General features: G+C 50.6%; 1 protein-coding gene across 7 annotated transcripts in view; it reads right to left on the minus strand.

Annotated features, from left to right (window-relative positions):
• Positions 1 to 5,049: 5,049 nt before the first annotated feature.
• RPH3AL (rabphilin 3A like (without C2 domains)) overlaps positions 5,050 to 16,072 on the minus strand; it is a 170,722-nt gene continuing 159,699 nt past the window's right edge. For all 7 annotated transcript variants that reach the window (XM_066263110.1, XM_066263113.1, XM_066263111.1 and 4 more), the window contains 3 exons: positions 9,771 to 9,884; positions 8,061 to 8,207; positions 5,050 to 6,228 (listed from right to left, as the gene is read on the minus strand). In XM_066263110.1, coding sequence (XP_066119207.1) covers positions 6,197 to 6,228; positions 8,061 to 8,207; positions 9,771 to 9,884 — 293 coding nt within the window. In that variant the 3' untranslated portion in view covers positions 5,050 to 6,196. The remainder of the gene's footprint in view (positions 6,229 to 8,060; positions 8,208 to 9,770; positions 9,885 to 16,072) is intronic.

Raw genomic sequence — 16,072 nt, forward strand, 5'->3', positions numbered from 1 at the left:
TCTGGCTGGATATAAATCTAGATTCGAAATCACTTCCTGTCAGAATTCAAATGCTGCTGCTTCCCTGTGTTCTGGCTTCAAAATCTACTTTGAGCATTTCAATGCCATTTTTCATCTCTGATCCTTAGTATGGAACCTGTTTTTTTCTCTTTGGAAGGTTTTTGGCCATTTTTTTCTTTAGGATTTTTATCCTGGTGTTCTGAAATTTTATCCTAAGAAGGCTTGCTATAATGCCTTAAATTTTTTATTTTGCAGGATTTCAGACATATAAAAATAATACAAATATAATAAACACAGCCGTGGGCAAAAGTAGGTTTACAGTGTGAGTACACAAAAGAGCTTATTATAGTATTATTTTCTTTCTTTTTTTCTTTTTCTTTCTTTTTTTTTTCATTTGAGAGGAGGGGAGATAGACTCCCGCATGAACCCCTACTGGATCCACCCAGCACCCCCTGTCTGGGGCTGATGCTCTGCCCATCTGGGGCCTAAGCTCACAACCGAGCTATTTTTAGCACCTGAGGCAGATGCTCCACGGAGCCATCGCAGAGCCTGGGGCCAACACACTCGAATCAATCAAGCAATGGCTGTGGAAGGAGAAGAGAGATAGAAAGAGAGAGAGAGAGAGAGAGAGAGAGAGAGAGAGAGAAGGGAGAGGGGGAGGGGAGGAGAAGAAGATGGTCACTTCTCCTGTGTATTCTGACTGGGAATCAAACCTGGGAGTTCTACACTTCGGTTGGTGCTCTACCACTGAGCCAATTGGCCAGGGCTTATCGCAGGCGTCTCCAAACTACGGCCCGCGGGCTGCAATGCGGCCCCCTGAGGCCATTTATCCAGCCCCTACTGCACTTCTGTAAGGGGCACCTCTTTCATTGGTGGTCAGTGAGAGGACCACTGTATTTGGCAGCCCTCCAATGGTCTGAGGGACAGTGAACTGGCCCCCTGTGTAAAAAGTTTGGAGACCCCTGGATAGCATTATTTTCCATATGAACAGCTGTAAACCTACTTTTGCCAACACCTGTATAATACATAATGAAATACTATCATATAGATTACAAACCCATCTCTCTATCACTGAGATTACTAAAACATTACTAATAAAGTTGGAACCCCTCCTTAACAGCATGTCTTCTCAAGATGTATCTTGAAATCTGTTGTTTATCCTTCCTACCCATTTCTTTATTCTTTCACTGCATAAAATATATGTTAATACATAACACTGTGCATGTTTAAAAACTCTATATAGATAGTGTCACGCTGTATTTATTTTTCTGCCGTCTGTTTCTTTGCTCAGCGTTGTTTGTGAGTCATCTGTGCTGTGTGTGGCCCCTCATTGTCATCATTGCATGACAGTCCATTGTTTGACTGAATCGCAATTATGTATCTATTCTTCTGTCCATAGTATTTAGGCTGTTGCCAATTTTTAGCTAATAAAGAGGACCCTGGCTGGATAGCTTGGTTGGTTAGAGCAGTGGTTGGCAAACTGCGGCTTGCAAGCCACATGCGGCTCTTTGGCCAGCTTAGGAGTACCCTAATTAAGTTAATAACAATGTACCTACCTATATAGTTTAAGTTTAAAAAATTTGGCTCTCAAAAGGAATTTCAATCGTTGTACTGTTGATATTTGGCTCTGCTGACTAATGAGTTTGCCAACCACTGGGTTAGAGTATCGTCCTGATATGCAAAGGTTGTGGGTTTGATCCCGGTCAGGGCACATATAGGAACAGATCAGTGTTTCTGTCTGTCTCTCAAATCAATCAATCACAATCAATCAATCAATCAATCATAATAATAAAGGTACTGCTCCAAACAGTCTGTGCGTTTTCTGGAGCCCACGTAGAAGAGCTTCTATAGGGAAATGGTTCTTGGTTCTCACAGCACATTGCAGTCATCTGGAGAGCTTTAAAAATCCTGATGTCAAGGCTGTGCCCCAAAATGATTAATCCAGAATTTCTGGGGGTAAGTCTGGCAGGAGTGCTTATTTAGTTCTCCAGCGATTCCAATGAGCAGCCAGTGGTAACAACCACTGTCCTAGACCATCACTACCCAAAGTGTGTTCCTCCAGCCATCAGCACGGGCACCATCACCTGGGAGCTTGTTAGACATGCCCTCTCAGCTCCTGGTCCAGACCTAGTGAGTGACTGAGAATCTGTTTTAGCAAGACCTCGGGTGGTGGGTATTAAACTGCAGCTGCAGGCCATGTGCATCTTCGCCTATGGGTATTGCCGCAGCGGCCGGCCACATGGCTATGGTTTTATGCCACTCTGCCAGGCACTTGGGTTCTTTCTTTAGGGAGCTTATTTCCTTCAGTCTTAGGAAATATTCTTGTATTATTTCTTCAACAGTTTTCTCTTCTGAATTTTGTTTCTTGGTTTGAAATTCCTATTAGTTGGACATTGGGCCCTCTGCATGGCTCTTATCTTTTGGTTGTCCAGTTTTCTTGACTTTTTTCTCCTCCTTTTACATCTTGGTTTTTGCAGTTTTCATTCTGGGAGATTTCCTCTCATCTTCTATTCCTTCTAATGAGTCTTAAAATTTCTACTATTGTATTTTAATTTTGAAGAGCTTTAACACTTCCTTTAAAAAATAAAATTTTGGCCTGACCTGTGGTGGCGCAGTGGATAAAGCATCAACCTGGAAATGCTGAGGTCGCCAGTTCGAAACCCTGGGCTTGCCTGGTCAAGGCACATATGGGAGTTGATGCTTCCAGCTCCTCCCCACCTTCTCTCTCTGTCTCTCTCTCTCTCCATTTCTCTCTCCTCTCTAAAATGAATAAATAAAATAAAATTAAAAAAAAATAAAAAATAAAATTTTGGCCCTGGCCGGTTGGCTCAGTGGTAGAGCGTCGGCCTGGCGTGCGGGGGTCCCGGGTTCGATTCCCAGACAGGGCACACAGGAGAAGCGCCCATCTGCTTCTCCACCCCTACCTCCTCTCCTTCCTCTCTGTCTCTCTCTTCCCCTCCCGCAGCCAAGGCTCCATTGGAGCAAAGATGGCCCGGGCGCTGGGGATGGCTCCTTGGCCTCTGCCCCAGGCGCTAAAGTGGCTCTGGTTGCAATAGAGCGACGCCCCGGAGGGGCAGAGCATCGCCACCTGGCGTACCAGGTGGATCCCGGTCGGGTGCATGCGGGAGTCTGTCTGTCTCTCCCTGTTTCCAGCTTCAGAAAAATACAAAAAATAAATAAATAAAATTTTTTCCTGTTTCATGGGTGAATACACACACACACACACACACACACACACACACACACACAATGTATTGATTTCAGAGAGCGACAAAGGGAGAGAGAGACAGAAACATCAATCCGTTTCTGCATATGCCCAGACTTGGGATCAACCCAGCAACTTTTGAACATCAGCATGATGCTCCAACCAACTGAGCTATCCAGCCAGAGCTTGTGGGTGAATATCTTTAGAGGGTTGTGCCCTTTTTTTTAAAAAAAGACTTTATTTATTCATTTTAGAGAGGAGAGAGAGAGAGAGAGAGAGAGAGAGAGAGAAGGGAGGAGCAGGAGGCATCAACTCTCATATGTGCCTTGACCAGGCAAGCCCAGGGTTTTGAACCAGCGACCTCAGCGTTCCAGGTCGATGCTTTATCCACTGCGCCACCACAGGTCAGGCACCCTTTCCTGTGTATCTTGGAGCTCTGGTTGTTGGTATTGGTCAACTGTTGGTGCCCTTGGCTATTCCCACTATGAATGCAACACAGCAAAGCTAATAGGAAGCTCTGTATATGCAGGCAGAGCTGGTGGGCTGGGGGCCTCACAGCAGTGACTGGGCAGAGGCTGGGGAATCACCGATGTCATGCTCTTTTCTTTTTGGTCAGTTCTCCAGAGACATTCAATAATGTCCTGCTTAGGAGGTGGACGGATCGGGAGTAGACCCAGCTGTTAGCAGAGGAAGGGTACTGAGGGTCTCCCCACTAACCATAGCCTTAGTGTGGCTTGGGGTCCCAATCCAGAATCTCTCTAGTTCTGGATTGCCAGAACCTTGGCCAGCAGTAAACCTGTCTTCTACCAGGGACAGGGCAGTCACAGGCCGTGGCCGGGAGAAGGGACTTGGGGGTCTACTACTTCTAAGTAATACTATTTTCACACCCATCCTGAACTTCCACCTTAGGGACACCTGGTCCCTCCAAGTTCTAAGCATGTGGGGAATCTGCAGAGCAAATGGGCTCGTTCATGTTGGCTTTCTTTCTTATAGACATTTTGGGGAGTAGTGAAAGCTGGCACTAAAATTATACTCCTCTGTCTTCCAAAGTTTTCAGGCTGTTCTTTCTCTCTCTCTCACTTTCTCTTTTTTTTTAAGAGAGAGAGCAAGAGAGAGGGACAGGCAGACACAGACAGGGAGAGAGATGGAAAGCACCAACTCATAGTTGCGGAGCTTTAGTTGCTCCTTGATTGCTTCTCATATGTGCCTTGACTGGGGGGCTCCAGTCGAGCCAGTGACCCCTTGCTCAAGCCAGCGACCTTAGGCTCAAGCCAGCGACCTTGGGCTTCAAGCCAGCAACCATGGGATCTTGTCTATGAGCCTACGCTTAAGCTTGTGACCTCGGGGTTTTGAACCTGGGATCTCAGCATCCCAAGTCGACGACACTCTATCCACTGCGCCACCACCTGGCCAGGTTTCAGACCTCTTTTATTCACTGCCATCTCCTATCTTTTTGTCTGCAGTTGATGCCATTTTTCATTCCTTTGTGCCATTTTAGTGAGGGTTTGGGGTACAGATGAAACATGGTTCAGTCCACCATATTTAACCAGAAGTCCTTGTCCATTTTATAAACATTTTTACATATGTACATATACGTTTATATAACTCATTTTGATCATTTGTATGTATACTTAAAAAACTTCTTATCCATTGATGGCCTTGCTTTTTCCATTCAATCTTAGGTTTGTGAGCTCTTCACACACACACACCCAGCTCATTCCTTCCACGCAGCTTTGGAAGTGTCCCAGCAATCAATGTATCACATTTTTTTCGCATCAATTTCTCTACTGATGCATCTCAGAAACACAAGCTATTGTGGTCTTTCAATCAACACACTGGCTCAATGTAAATCAATCTTTATTTTTATTCTGAAGTATAACTTGTCACAGGGAAGCAGTGAGTTGTTTTTTGTGTTTTTTTACCATCTGCCAATAGCAATGGCGAAATAGCTAATGGTGGGGGCCTGGGAGCCTGGAGGGAAGGCCCTTTGAGGACCCGGTAGGGGGAGGGAGGGCTTTGGGGGGGAGGGCTTTGGGGGGGGAGGATGGGAGGGTACAGACAATAACACACACACAAACACACATCTTCTCTCTCTTCAGGGAAGGGTTTTCAAGAAGCATTTGCCCATGCTTTGAATTAAATATTTTTCACGCCAAACCAAACCTACTGAAGAGAAGTGAATTAATGGCTAAGGGGAGCCTGAGGCCCCGGCTGGGGACTCCACTGAAGGCTGCTCTTCAGTGAGTGAATTTACAGTCTTCACCAGAGCTCTTCTCAGCTCCACAGCTGGGGAGAGGCTGAGAAAACCCAGGGAGGCCAGTGGAGGGGTTCTGGGAAACAACAGAAAGCCAGGTTTCAACAGCAGCTCCTGGGACAGACAGCCCAGGCAAGGGAGGGTGCTGCTCCCAGCTCCCTGAGTGACGGACAGAGGGAGAGGGCGGGCCAGGCTGTCAGCCTGCCTGCGCTGGGCTCTGCCACCCATCTCTAGGGGCCAAGCTCAGCTTTGAAGGGTAATGCTTCCCCAACACAAACACTGAGAGAGCCTTCCTGGCACCCTCTGAAACTGCAGTGCATGTGGGGGCCCCGGCAGGTGGGTCTCAAGGCCCTTCCCGCCCAACCCGAGAGGAGAGCCAACTTGAAATAAACATGGGGGTAGACTGAGAGGGGGTTGGGGGAGGACAATAAATAAAGGTGACACTGAATGACATGGCTTAGGGGGATGGTGAGGGTGGCTCCCAGGAGAGAAGGGGTACAGAAAGGCACTGAGTGGGGGGAAGCAGACTCAGCCCCCCAAACGCTGGTTTGTGGAGTGAGAGGCCACGCTGGCAGGGCTGGGTGTGCGGCCTCAGGACTGGTCAGGAAGGAGCCGGGTAGGGTCTGGCTCCAGCGAGTGTGCGCACGGCTCTCTCCAGCTCCTCCAACTGGAAAGCCTGCTCCATGCACCTGACAGGCCTCTGCCCAAGGCAGGCAGAGGGGTCATCAGAGGCCACATCAACGGGGACTCGCCCAGGTGTGCCTTTTGCCTTTGAGGGAGAGAAAAAAAAAAGCCGCTATAAGGTGAGCAGAGGCAGGGTACCTCCCCGGTAACAGCTTGGCCTTTGAGAATGCACCGGAGAGCGCCTTTCTGGGAACAGCCCGGCACCTGAGGCAGCTTCCTTGTGTGCAACTGACCAGGGGCTGCGGGAAGGGCTGGGTGGGGCTGGTGCGCGGGGCAGAGCTCTGCTCTGCTTTGCTGTGTCACTGTCACTGCAGGCCAGCTGTCTACTCCTCATGCTTCAGTGCATCCACCGAAACCCAGGTGAACAATACAGGCGATCTTCGGATGCCAGGGGAGCGAATGAGCATGGGAATATACAACTTTCCTCTAGGCCGATTCTCTTCCAGTTGTGTCTCAAGCCCTGGAACCCTTTCGATGCACTGGCCACACAGCCTCCCCCTTTACGACTGGACGCTTCCTAAGACCTGCTCAGGGCAGGCACTCCACAGGGACCCTGCATTGTGCCCTCCCCACAACTCCGTGAGGGACATGATGTGGCCCCTACTTTAGTGACAATGAAGTTGGTGCAGAGAGATCAGATATTAGGTTGAATTGTATAGAATCGCCGACAGTTGACTATTTTTTGATCTATAAAAGTGCAATTCCATATGGCTCAGCAGTTCACACGGCTAGGGGTGGCAGGGCTGGGACGAGAACTCAGGCCTGCTTACTTCTGATCTGTCCCCTGTAGAGGACTTCAGGAGGCTAGAGGGAAGGGAGAGCATCCAACCCACAGCCATGCCCCCGGTGGTGCCCTCTCCCCAGACCTGCCCACTTGCTGCCTCTCTTATGTGCGCTGCCCTGTAGCTTCTCAGGGATTGTAGGTGGGGGAGGGGGGAAGGGAGGAGGAGAGAGGAGCGTGGGGAGTGGGGGAGAGCTCCCACTCGTTTCCCGGTGGGTGGCTGCCAGTGCACCCAGGCTCCTGGAGTGCACGAGGAGCTGGGGAGATGAGCTGCCACGCTGATACACATGCCATCCATGCGCACTGTGGGTCCTCTGGCCCCAGGGGCCCAAGTCCAGCTGGGCTTCTTTCTTGATAGAGACTAGGGGCTGGATATCACTTGCACAATTTTCTCTGGCTTGAGTGTGAAGAGACCTCTCCCCTCCAACCCCCATCATGGTTCCGAAGCTGGCCCGGCCAGAACAGCAGGCACAGGGCAGGGTGGGAGCTTGGATTCTTGCCCTTGGTTTCCATGCCCATCAAATGGTGGACACTAAGTCTCCTGCCTATTCCTCCAACAGAACAAAATTTGACCTTGGCAGTGCAAGGGCAGGCCAAGCTCCGATGCTGACAGCTTCAGTAGTCCCAAATTCTCCCTCTGATTCGGGCCTGCCCTGGCTGAGCTGTTCTGGGTGAGCTGATTTGGCTTCCTCAGCTACCTAGTAGGTCTCTGGAGGTCAAGGACTACCCCCTGCATCACCTATCCCGAGGGCTTGGTGAGGACTGGACTGCCTGGAGCAAGGAGGTGCTCTGGAAACGGGAGTTTTACTGGGACTGTTATGGAGATGGGGGAAATGAAATATTCCGCATTTTATAAAGCTGCGGGTGGTAACAACCACTGTTGTAATCACAGTAATGAATAGGAGGGGTGGTTACCATTATCAACTTAGCGCTCCTCTCTGTTCAGTGCAGGCAGGGTGGGGTCTAGCACCACTGTTCCCCCAGTGCCTTCCCAGAGCTCAGCACACACAGAGAACTGAAAATCTCATCTACCCCTTCCCAGTTCTGGAGGACTGAGTGGGAGAGGGGAGGGCCCTGGGGGAGGGGAGCCGAAGAGGGAGAGGTAGGGGTGGGGTTGGAAGCGGCTGGGTACTCACTGGGGCCCTTTGGGTCCAGCCAGGGGGAGGTGCCCCTCTGTGGGTCTGTAGAGTCTGTCCCGGTCTCGCTGGCCAGGCTGCTCTGGCTCCCCGACAGGTGGCTGGGTGGGCGAGTGAGCTCCATCCTCGGGGACTCCATGCTTCCGCCTGCAAGAGACCATGTGTGAGCCCAAGTGGCTCAGAGCTGGGCCCTTTGGACCTTAAACTCAGACAGGGATGCTCTCAACTTGACAATGAGCTGATATAAAGTCTTCTCATTTTGGATTTCCAATGGGTGTCTACGGGACAGTCTACCCTAACCCTGGGAACTGCTACTCCCTGCCCCCACATGGCTGTCATGTTCTAGTGTGGCCCCACCCTCTGGCCACTGCTGACTGGTCTATGATATATAAAGGCCACCAAATGGTCGTTTCACTAAGGAACAAGTAAAGTCACCAACATGAAAACAGACAACAAGGAGGAATTTTTCTTGCCTTCAAAGAAAGAGGATGTGGGTGGCAGGGGAAGGGTATATATTTCAGTGACTCAATGGGTTAGTAATCGCTGCCTTGACTAACTCAAGGGCCCTCACTCAAACATGTCTGTTAGTTCTTGCCCAGCCCAGAGAGCAGAGTTGGCACCTATAATATTGTATTCCATCTTTTTCCTATCCGCTAGACCCACTTGGTCATAGCTGGGAGTTGGTGTGAGGAAGGGGACCAGAGCTCTGGGCAGGGGGTAGAATCTGCCTTGGAAACCACGGCTGGCAGTAAGTTTCCTTCACACTTTCCTAAGATAGGCTTTTAGCCTGAAGGGCTTAAGAGATCATCTAGTCCAGGAACAGTTTTCATCTCTTTGTCATCTTCACCTATTGATATTGACTACTTGGAAAACTGCACTGTGGAGGATTCTGAGGCTGCATCTGGCTCCATGGGAAAGCGCATCATGATCAACTAGTAATGCCAGCCACTGACACAGGAGTGGGAGTGCAGGTAGTATGCCAGGCATTAGCCATCTCTGATCTAGCCTAAATTCTCATCCCCAGCAGGAATTCCTTCCATGTCAGCTCTGGTAGGAGATCACCCAGTCTCGGGCGCAGGGCATCCCAGTTTAGGGCAGTTATAAAACTTTCTTATGCACTGAAATCAGCCTCCCTGAACCATCTTTCAATTATCCCAGTTCTAACCCCTGGAATAACTCTGAATGAGGCTGGTCCTTTAGCCAGGAAGACATTTTGTGTGTTTAAAGGAGAGGAAAATGAGTCCCCGGGGCTTGTTGGCACCAGCCTCAAAGCTCCAGTTAATTCTCTTTCAAACAGCAGGGTCACAGAAAAGAGCTCAGAGATGTTAAATTCAGAAGGAGCTATGGAGAACACCTTCTCCATCCTGCTTGTGCTAACTAGTAGGAAACAGAGGCCACCTAAGAGGTCACAGTACATATACGAGGTCCCATTGCGGTCTTATGGCAAAGCTGACCCAGTCCAGAGAACCTTGTGTCTGACTTTCAGAGTCTCATCATTCACAAAGCAGAATGTCATCTGGGATGTTCACAGGGAGCTGGGGCAGCCCAGGTGTGCAGGTCAAGGGTCAAGGGTCAGGGACCTGCCTCCCTCAGCCCTGAATATACACGTGAGCCTCCTTTCAGCCCTGCTCCACAGGCGCCTGCTGGGGAAGCAGCGAATCCCCCTGCACCTGCAGCTTCAGAAACCAGCAGTGTGCTTCCCACGCTCACCTGGTTCCCCCCAGGATATGTCGCCTTTCAGGTCTCTGACCCCAAGGCGCGGGAGTCTGTCTTCCAGGCTGGAGGAGCTGAGATCTGAGTCGCTGTCACTGTCACTGGAAACCACTGGAAAGAACAGACACAGGGACAGGAGGTCACCGCTACTGGCCACCACCAGCTGGCACATTGGACCGAGGGGACCACTGGTCTCCCTCCTGCCAGGACAAAGTGGCATAGAACTCCAACGTGCCCATGTGTTTGGGGCACGGGAACAATGGCCTGGGGATGCGGACAGCAGGCTGCTCCTTTCTGCCGGTCAAAGAGGTGAGTCCTGGTGTGAGGAGGCTAGACTCAGGCCCAGCATGACCAGTACCAGCAGGGAAGGCTCACCCCTTGGCCAACCACCTCTACAGGTCAGCCTCTCGCTGTGGTAGGAGCCGGTTATCCCCTATGGTGCAGGCACAAATGCTCTGAGCCTTGCACCTGGCTACCCTCAAAGGCGCAAGGCAATGCTCTGTAGCCATGGGAACTGCAGTTCTCGCTGCCGCTTATGGAGCACTTCAGGCACTGAACACATGCTAATTCACTGACGCTTCGGTTCGGTAGGAAACAGCATCATCCCCATTTTATAGGTGAGGAAACTGACACACCTGCCCAGGTAGTCAGTGCAGTAGCCAGGATTTTAACCCTAACAGTCTGGCTCCACAGCCTGTGTTCCTAACCATTCTGATTCCACTGGAAAAACTGAACTGGGAGCCAGGAGGTCCAGGCACTCATCCCAGTTCATCCAGTAACTCACAGTGGGGTCTCCTGGATGCAGAAGAGAGCTGGGACGATGGGGGTTGAGATCCTAAGAGAGGGGAGAGGAGGCAAGCCCTCACAGGGACCACACACACTGGTGGAGATCCTCTTTTCTGGACTGAATGGGACCGTATTTGGTGAGTTCGTCACCGGTGGGAGTCATAATACAGGATATATTCATAAGTTAAATATTCTGTTTCAATTCTAAGCATAGAAATGTACATCCATTCAGCAATCTTTTGATGTACAGCCCTGGTGCTTCTTTGGGATTGGGTCCCCATGGTCCTTTATGTCTAAACGGCATGTGTGTTGGGCTATGATCTCCAGGTTCGGTGTCTGTTCGTTAGAGCTTAGAGACGGGGACAAGGCAAAATGAAAGCAGAGTCCTTTCCTTTCCTATTCCTGTCTCCTGTTTTTTTCACTTGTTCTGCCCATATCTAACTCAATAGTTATTTTAAGCAAGTGGCTTCTATCAAGACTTTCCAAAGTCTTGGTTTTAATGAGACAACTCTGTCTTTTCTGACTCTTTTGGTCCAATTTACATACTACTTAATTAATTGATGTAATTATAACAAGTACAACTGTACGAAAAGGTTTGGGATCACAGGTAAGCAGCTCTCACAGCTGACTAGCTCATAGGATGGGGTGAGAGCCAGTGTGTTTCATCCAGGGAACACAAGATGCTGGTTACAGACGGGGCTAGGAGGCACTGTGCTAGGTACCCAGTGAGCATTATCTTATTCATTCTGCCAGACAACCCTGTACCACAGGAACCCCATTTGGTGGGATATAAGATTGGAAACAAAACTGATCTATACCAACAGTGGCTAAGGTTTCATCTGACTCGGCAGACCTCTCTGGAACAGTGGGCAGAGAAGTCTGAGATTGCATTAACACCCAGCTGGAAAAAGAGCCTGGTCAGTTAGGGATATCCACTGTGGGTACTGGACAGGAAATATGCCACTTAGCCTCCCTGGAACTAGAGCCTTCTGGAAAGCCTTCATGCCTTCAGCCTGTGTCACCTGCCAGCTAAAGGGAGTCACAGGTCACAGATCAAACAGCCAGAGGATCAGAATGACTATTTCAGCTCTGAGATTTTCAACCTTGTGCTTCCATAGCAGAGTGGCCGGCACATAGTAGGTGCTTTGTGAAGCTTTGATGACTAATCAATTCTTCCCTCTCCCTTCTCCCCTCTCCCCTCTCCCTTCACCTCCTAAACTCCTTGAATCAATGCTGAGCTCAAAGCCTCATCATATTTGAGAGATGCAAGTAAAGGCCTGACTGATTTTGCAACTGCTTTTCAGGCCTTGGACTGGGTTTCTTTGATCGTAATTCCACTGAGACCAGACTTAATTGGTGTTGGTTGTATAAGCATTTGCGTATTTTTGACTCACTGACTGACTAAACACCAAACCCACAGTCCGCAGACAGAGGGAGTGGGAGGGGGCAGGAGGCGGCTGCAAAGGAATCAGAGGATTCTGCTCCCGGCTGACCTCCAGCAACGGGGGGAGGCTGGCTGCACAGAAGCAGTGCAATCCCTTGGGAGAGCATGGTGACTGATCTCTACAATGGTTTCCCCGTCTCTCTGGCAGGGATGCTTAAGGATAACCTATTCATCCTTTCTGACTTAGAGTGTTCCACATCGCTTCCATGCTTGGCATGCAGCATCTTCATAAATCTGGGTAGGGGGCACATGGGGCTCCAGGGTGCTGAAATAATGCCAGGATCTTTTGGTGTCAATGGGCAGAGGCCAAAAAGCACAAAATACCAATAACCTAAATGAGACCATGGGAAAGGATGTCCCAGGATCCACGGTACAGTGGCAAAGTGATTTATCACATTTCTTGACCCTCCTCCTCTTCTGTCATCTGTCGTACCTGGTCACAGCGCTGGGTTGGGAGTGGGTGTGGGTTTAAATTGCAAGAAGACTGTGCTGGGCTACATTGGGAGAGCAGTTTTTGTTGTGAAGGGTGTGCCTTGTCAAAAGCATTAACCCTGGATGTGGGGTTCGGCTGCCATGTTGCCTGGAGCCCAGGTGGTACCTATGTTACGCAAGGTTTCAAAAAAATAAAACCTCCTCAAGTTAGTCAGTTGGCTTGCTCTTTGCGTCCTTTTATAGACCCCAGAGGGCTATAGCCATGGAAGGAGGGGGTAGCCCCAGATGACAATGAGCTCACAAAGGCATCACAGAGCAGAGAAGCAGCCAGCTAATGAGACTCATTCCCTTCAGACACGTCCCCCTTGGCTCAAGTATCTTTGCTTATTGCGTCTGGGATTTGTGAAACCCAAACCTTGGCAAACTGGCCATTCGATTGTGTTGCCACTCCTCGCCCTGCACAGCAGCTGTGATCATAAATCTTCCAGGTCTATTAACAAAGTGCTTAGGCTCATAAATCTTTTGGTCCTTGCTCTTCCGTCTTCAACAAAACAGTCTGTGTGTCTGAAGGCTGATTTTTTCCCCCCTCTAATTCCCCAGAGGTTGAGTCTAGCATGGCTCGGTGATGAATGCTTGTATTTTGCTCACACCTGATTTTTCAGATTGGAGACGGGAAAACACCAGGAGGAACACCGTCCCAAGTGCTTCCCCAAGGAGCATCACCGAATGGGTTCACCTGGGATTGCCATGAGGCAGGGAGGACGGAGGGCCTTCCCCTCCAGTGGCCTGAGCCCCTGGGCCACTTGCTTGGGCAGCTGCCTGGTATCTTGAGATATCCCCCATCATGCCCCAAAAGGGCTGTCAGCTGCTGAGGACGGAAACCAGCACCAGCCATGCCCATTTCTCTGGGGAGAGGCCAGCCTCCCCCCACCCGAATCCCTCTCGGATGGATCTGCAATCTGACTGTCACCATGGAAACTCAGAGTTTGGCACATAAAGGTGGGGGGAAGTCTTCCCTTTCGGAGAGTCTTTCTAGACTGCCTGAAAAACTAGGCATGCAGCTGCAGTCCTGTGGAGATGCCTTGCCTGGATGGTCCAGGGGACTGGCCACGTGATCTCACTGCCCCGCACTGGGACTGGGGGGACCCGCTTCCTGGCTGTACTCAGCCACCACCTCTCTTTGTGACCCTGTGCACCTGTCAGGGTCTCATCACACACAAGAAGAGGCTAACCTGGACAGTTACTGTGGGTCTGAATTCTAGGACTCATCTTCAGGTCAGCTTTGTTCCATCAGCAGAGAGACCCCAATGCCCCCCTCTGGTTGAGAGGTGATGAGATACGACTTTGGGGCCACACAACACTGCCTGTGGCACAAGGACAGCTGGCAGCCTGTGAGCTTGGGAGGCACCCACGAGTTGCTGCTGCTCTGCTTGGAGGCTCCCAGAGCCCCCAGAAACTATGGGAATCAGAGAGGAAGAGAGATATTTTCAGCAAACATTCTGCCAAGGCAAAGCAGATGGTGGAAAATTCTGTATACTAAAAACAACAATTTTTTTTTAATGTAAAGGAAAGATGATAAGACCCTGGGGAATGCACAGACATCCCCAATTAGCCTTCTCAAGGCCACCAGGCTGGCATGGCTGTGGAGAAGAGTCCCAGAGCTGTCCCCACTGGGACAGGTGAGGGCCAGGCCTGCAGTCTGAAATCCCACTGAGATGCCTGGCAGGTCTGGGGCTCCATTTGGTGGCAGCAAAAGCGAAGAGTGGGGTGCTGAAGAAGCCCCGGCTCTGAGTCAGACAGGCCCGCTATGTCCCGGCCCTGCTTCTCCCCAGCTGTTAGCTCTGGGATAGTTTCTCCACCTCTCTGTGCTCAGCAGACCCATCCGTGGCATTGGGGGTGATGGGCCCCTCTCTGGGTGGTTGTGAGCATTAAAAGAGGTAACACAGGTGATGTCTGGCACTTGTTAAATAGGAGGTACTTGATAAACAGGAGCTATCACTTGTTGGGGTGCACCCTGAACCCACGGCCCACACCTCCTGGCGCAGGGCTTGCCTCTGGGGTCACTGTTGTTCTGTACCCAGGCCCACCTCACAGGGTGGACTTGTTCTTTTCAAGAGCTTATATTTCCAAGTTGTGCTTTATAGGACGCTGTGGGCACTATTCAAAGGCCATTTGGAGGCCGAGCTGGGATCTGAACCCAGGCCTGCCTCGTGTTGGAATTCCTGCTCTTTCCTCCTCTCTTCCATGGGTGTGCAGGGCACCCATGGGTCCAGCCTCCCCCCTAATGCTTTGCTCCCTCAGAAGCCCCCTCTCCAGGCAGGCCAGTTCATTTTCTGTTTCTCCTACATGCCCTTTCTGGGTTTCTCTGTGGGCCCTTTCCCCATCAGAGGCAGGGGCCTCACTGTGGGAGAGAAAGATTTCTGGTCACTTTCAACATATAGGGTCAAATTCTGGCTCTGTCCTGGATGCTCCTGGGAAAATACTTTCATCTCAACCTCAATCTTCTCATCTGTAAAATGGAGACAATAATAACTACCAATAAAGTAAGATCAAGTAGGACAATAGGTGATGCAAGTTTAAAAAGCTATATAAGCCTGCCTGGCTTGTGGTGGTGCAGTGGGTAGTGTCGACCTGGAACACTGAAGTCACCAGTTCAAGTCCCTGGGCTTGCCTGGTCACAGCACATAAGACAAGCAACCAGTGAACAGCTAGAGTGAAGTAACTACTTCTCATCCCCCATCCCCTTTGTAAAATCAATAAATAAAATCTCAAAAAATAAATAAATAAATAAAAGCTACACAAACCTATAAATATTTTTAAAAATTTGAACCAATCCATCCTCATAGAACCCATTAGAACTATGCCTCTGTTGAAGTCTCTCTAGCCCTGGGGAGGAAAGGCGGGGGCCAGGCCCTATTCGCTCCCCCCATGACTGCTGGGCAGCTCTTCTGACCCCTCTCAGATACCAACTGGCATTGAATTTCTTTTCCTACAAAGGTCTGACTTCCCTAACTATTCCTGGAACTACTCGAAGGTGGGGCCACATCTTAATTCGCATCTGGCTCCTCCCCTCAGCCCCCAACACTGGGCCCTGGGCCAAGCAGGCACTCAGTACTGCTGTTGACTGCTCTCGGAAGAGCCTTTCCCGGGGGAGGACACGGCACTGGGCAGAGACAGGACTGCATGGTGGTCAGCAGGGTGGTGGCGAGCTAGCTCCGTCTCCAGAGGGGCTGGGCTTTCCACCAAGCAGGCAGCTCCTCACAGCCTCCCTCTGAAGGACATTCAAGTGGGATGAGCCAGGCAGCTGGTGGCCTCAGCCTGAGCCAGGGACAGGGGGGAGGGGCTGTCTGAGGCCAGTTGCTATGGACACAGGATGAGTGGGTCCTGGTGGGGCGGAGATAGCTCTGTTCACACAGAGCCTGCTCTTCTTCCAAACCCAAGCTGAGGCCTTGTCAGTGGAATAGCTTCTTCCTTGGTTTTGAAAAGTCTCCGCAGGGTCCTGGAGAGTCAGGGCCTGGCCAGGGAGAAAAGCGGCTCCCAAGTCAGGGTCCCGGTCCTCGTAGAGATGGGCCAGGTGGTGGCCAGAGAAGCTCATAGCCTCCCTCCCTGCGGGACCCGGGAGTCAGGACATCTAGGT

Source organism: Saccopteryx bilineata, chromosome 2 (assembly GCF_036850765.1).
Source record: "Saccopteryx bilineata isolate mSacBil1 chromosome 2, mSacBil1_pri_phased_curated, whole genome shotgun sequence".
NCBI classification, from domain to species: Eukaryota; Metazoa; Chordata; class Mammalia; order Chiroptera; family Emballonuridae; genus Saccopteryx; species Saccopteryx bilineata.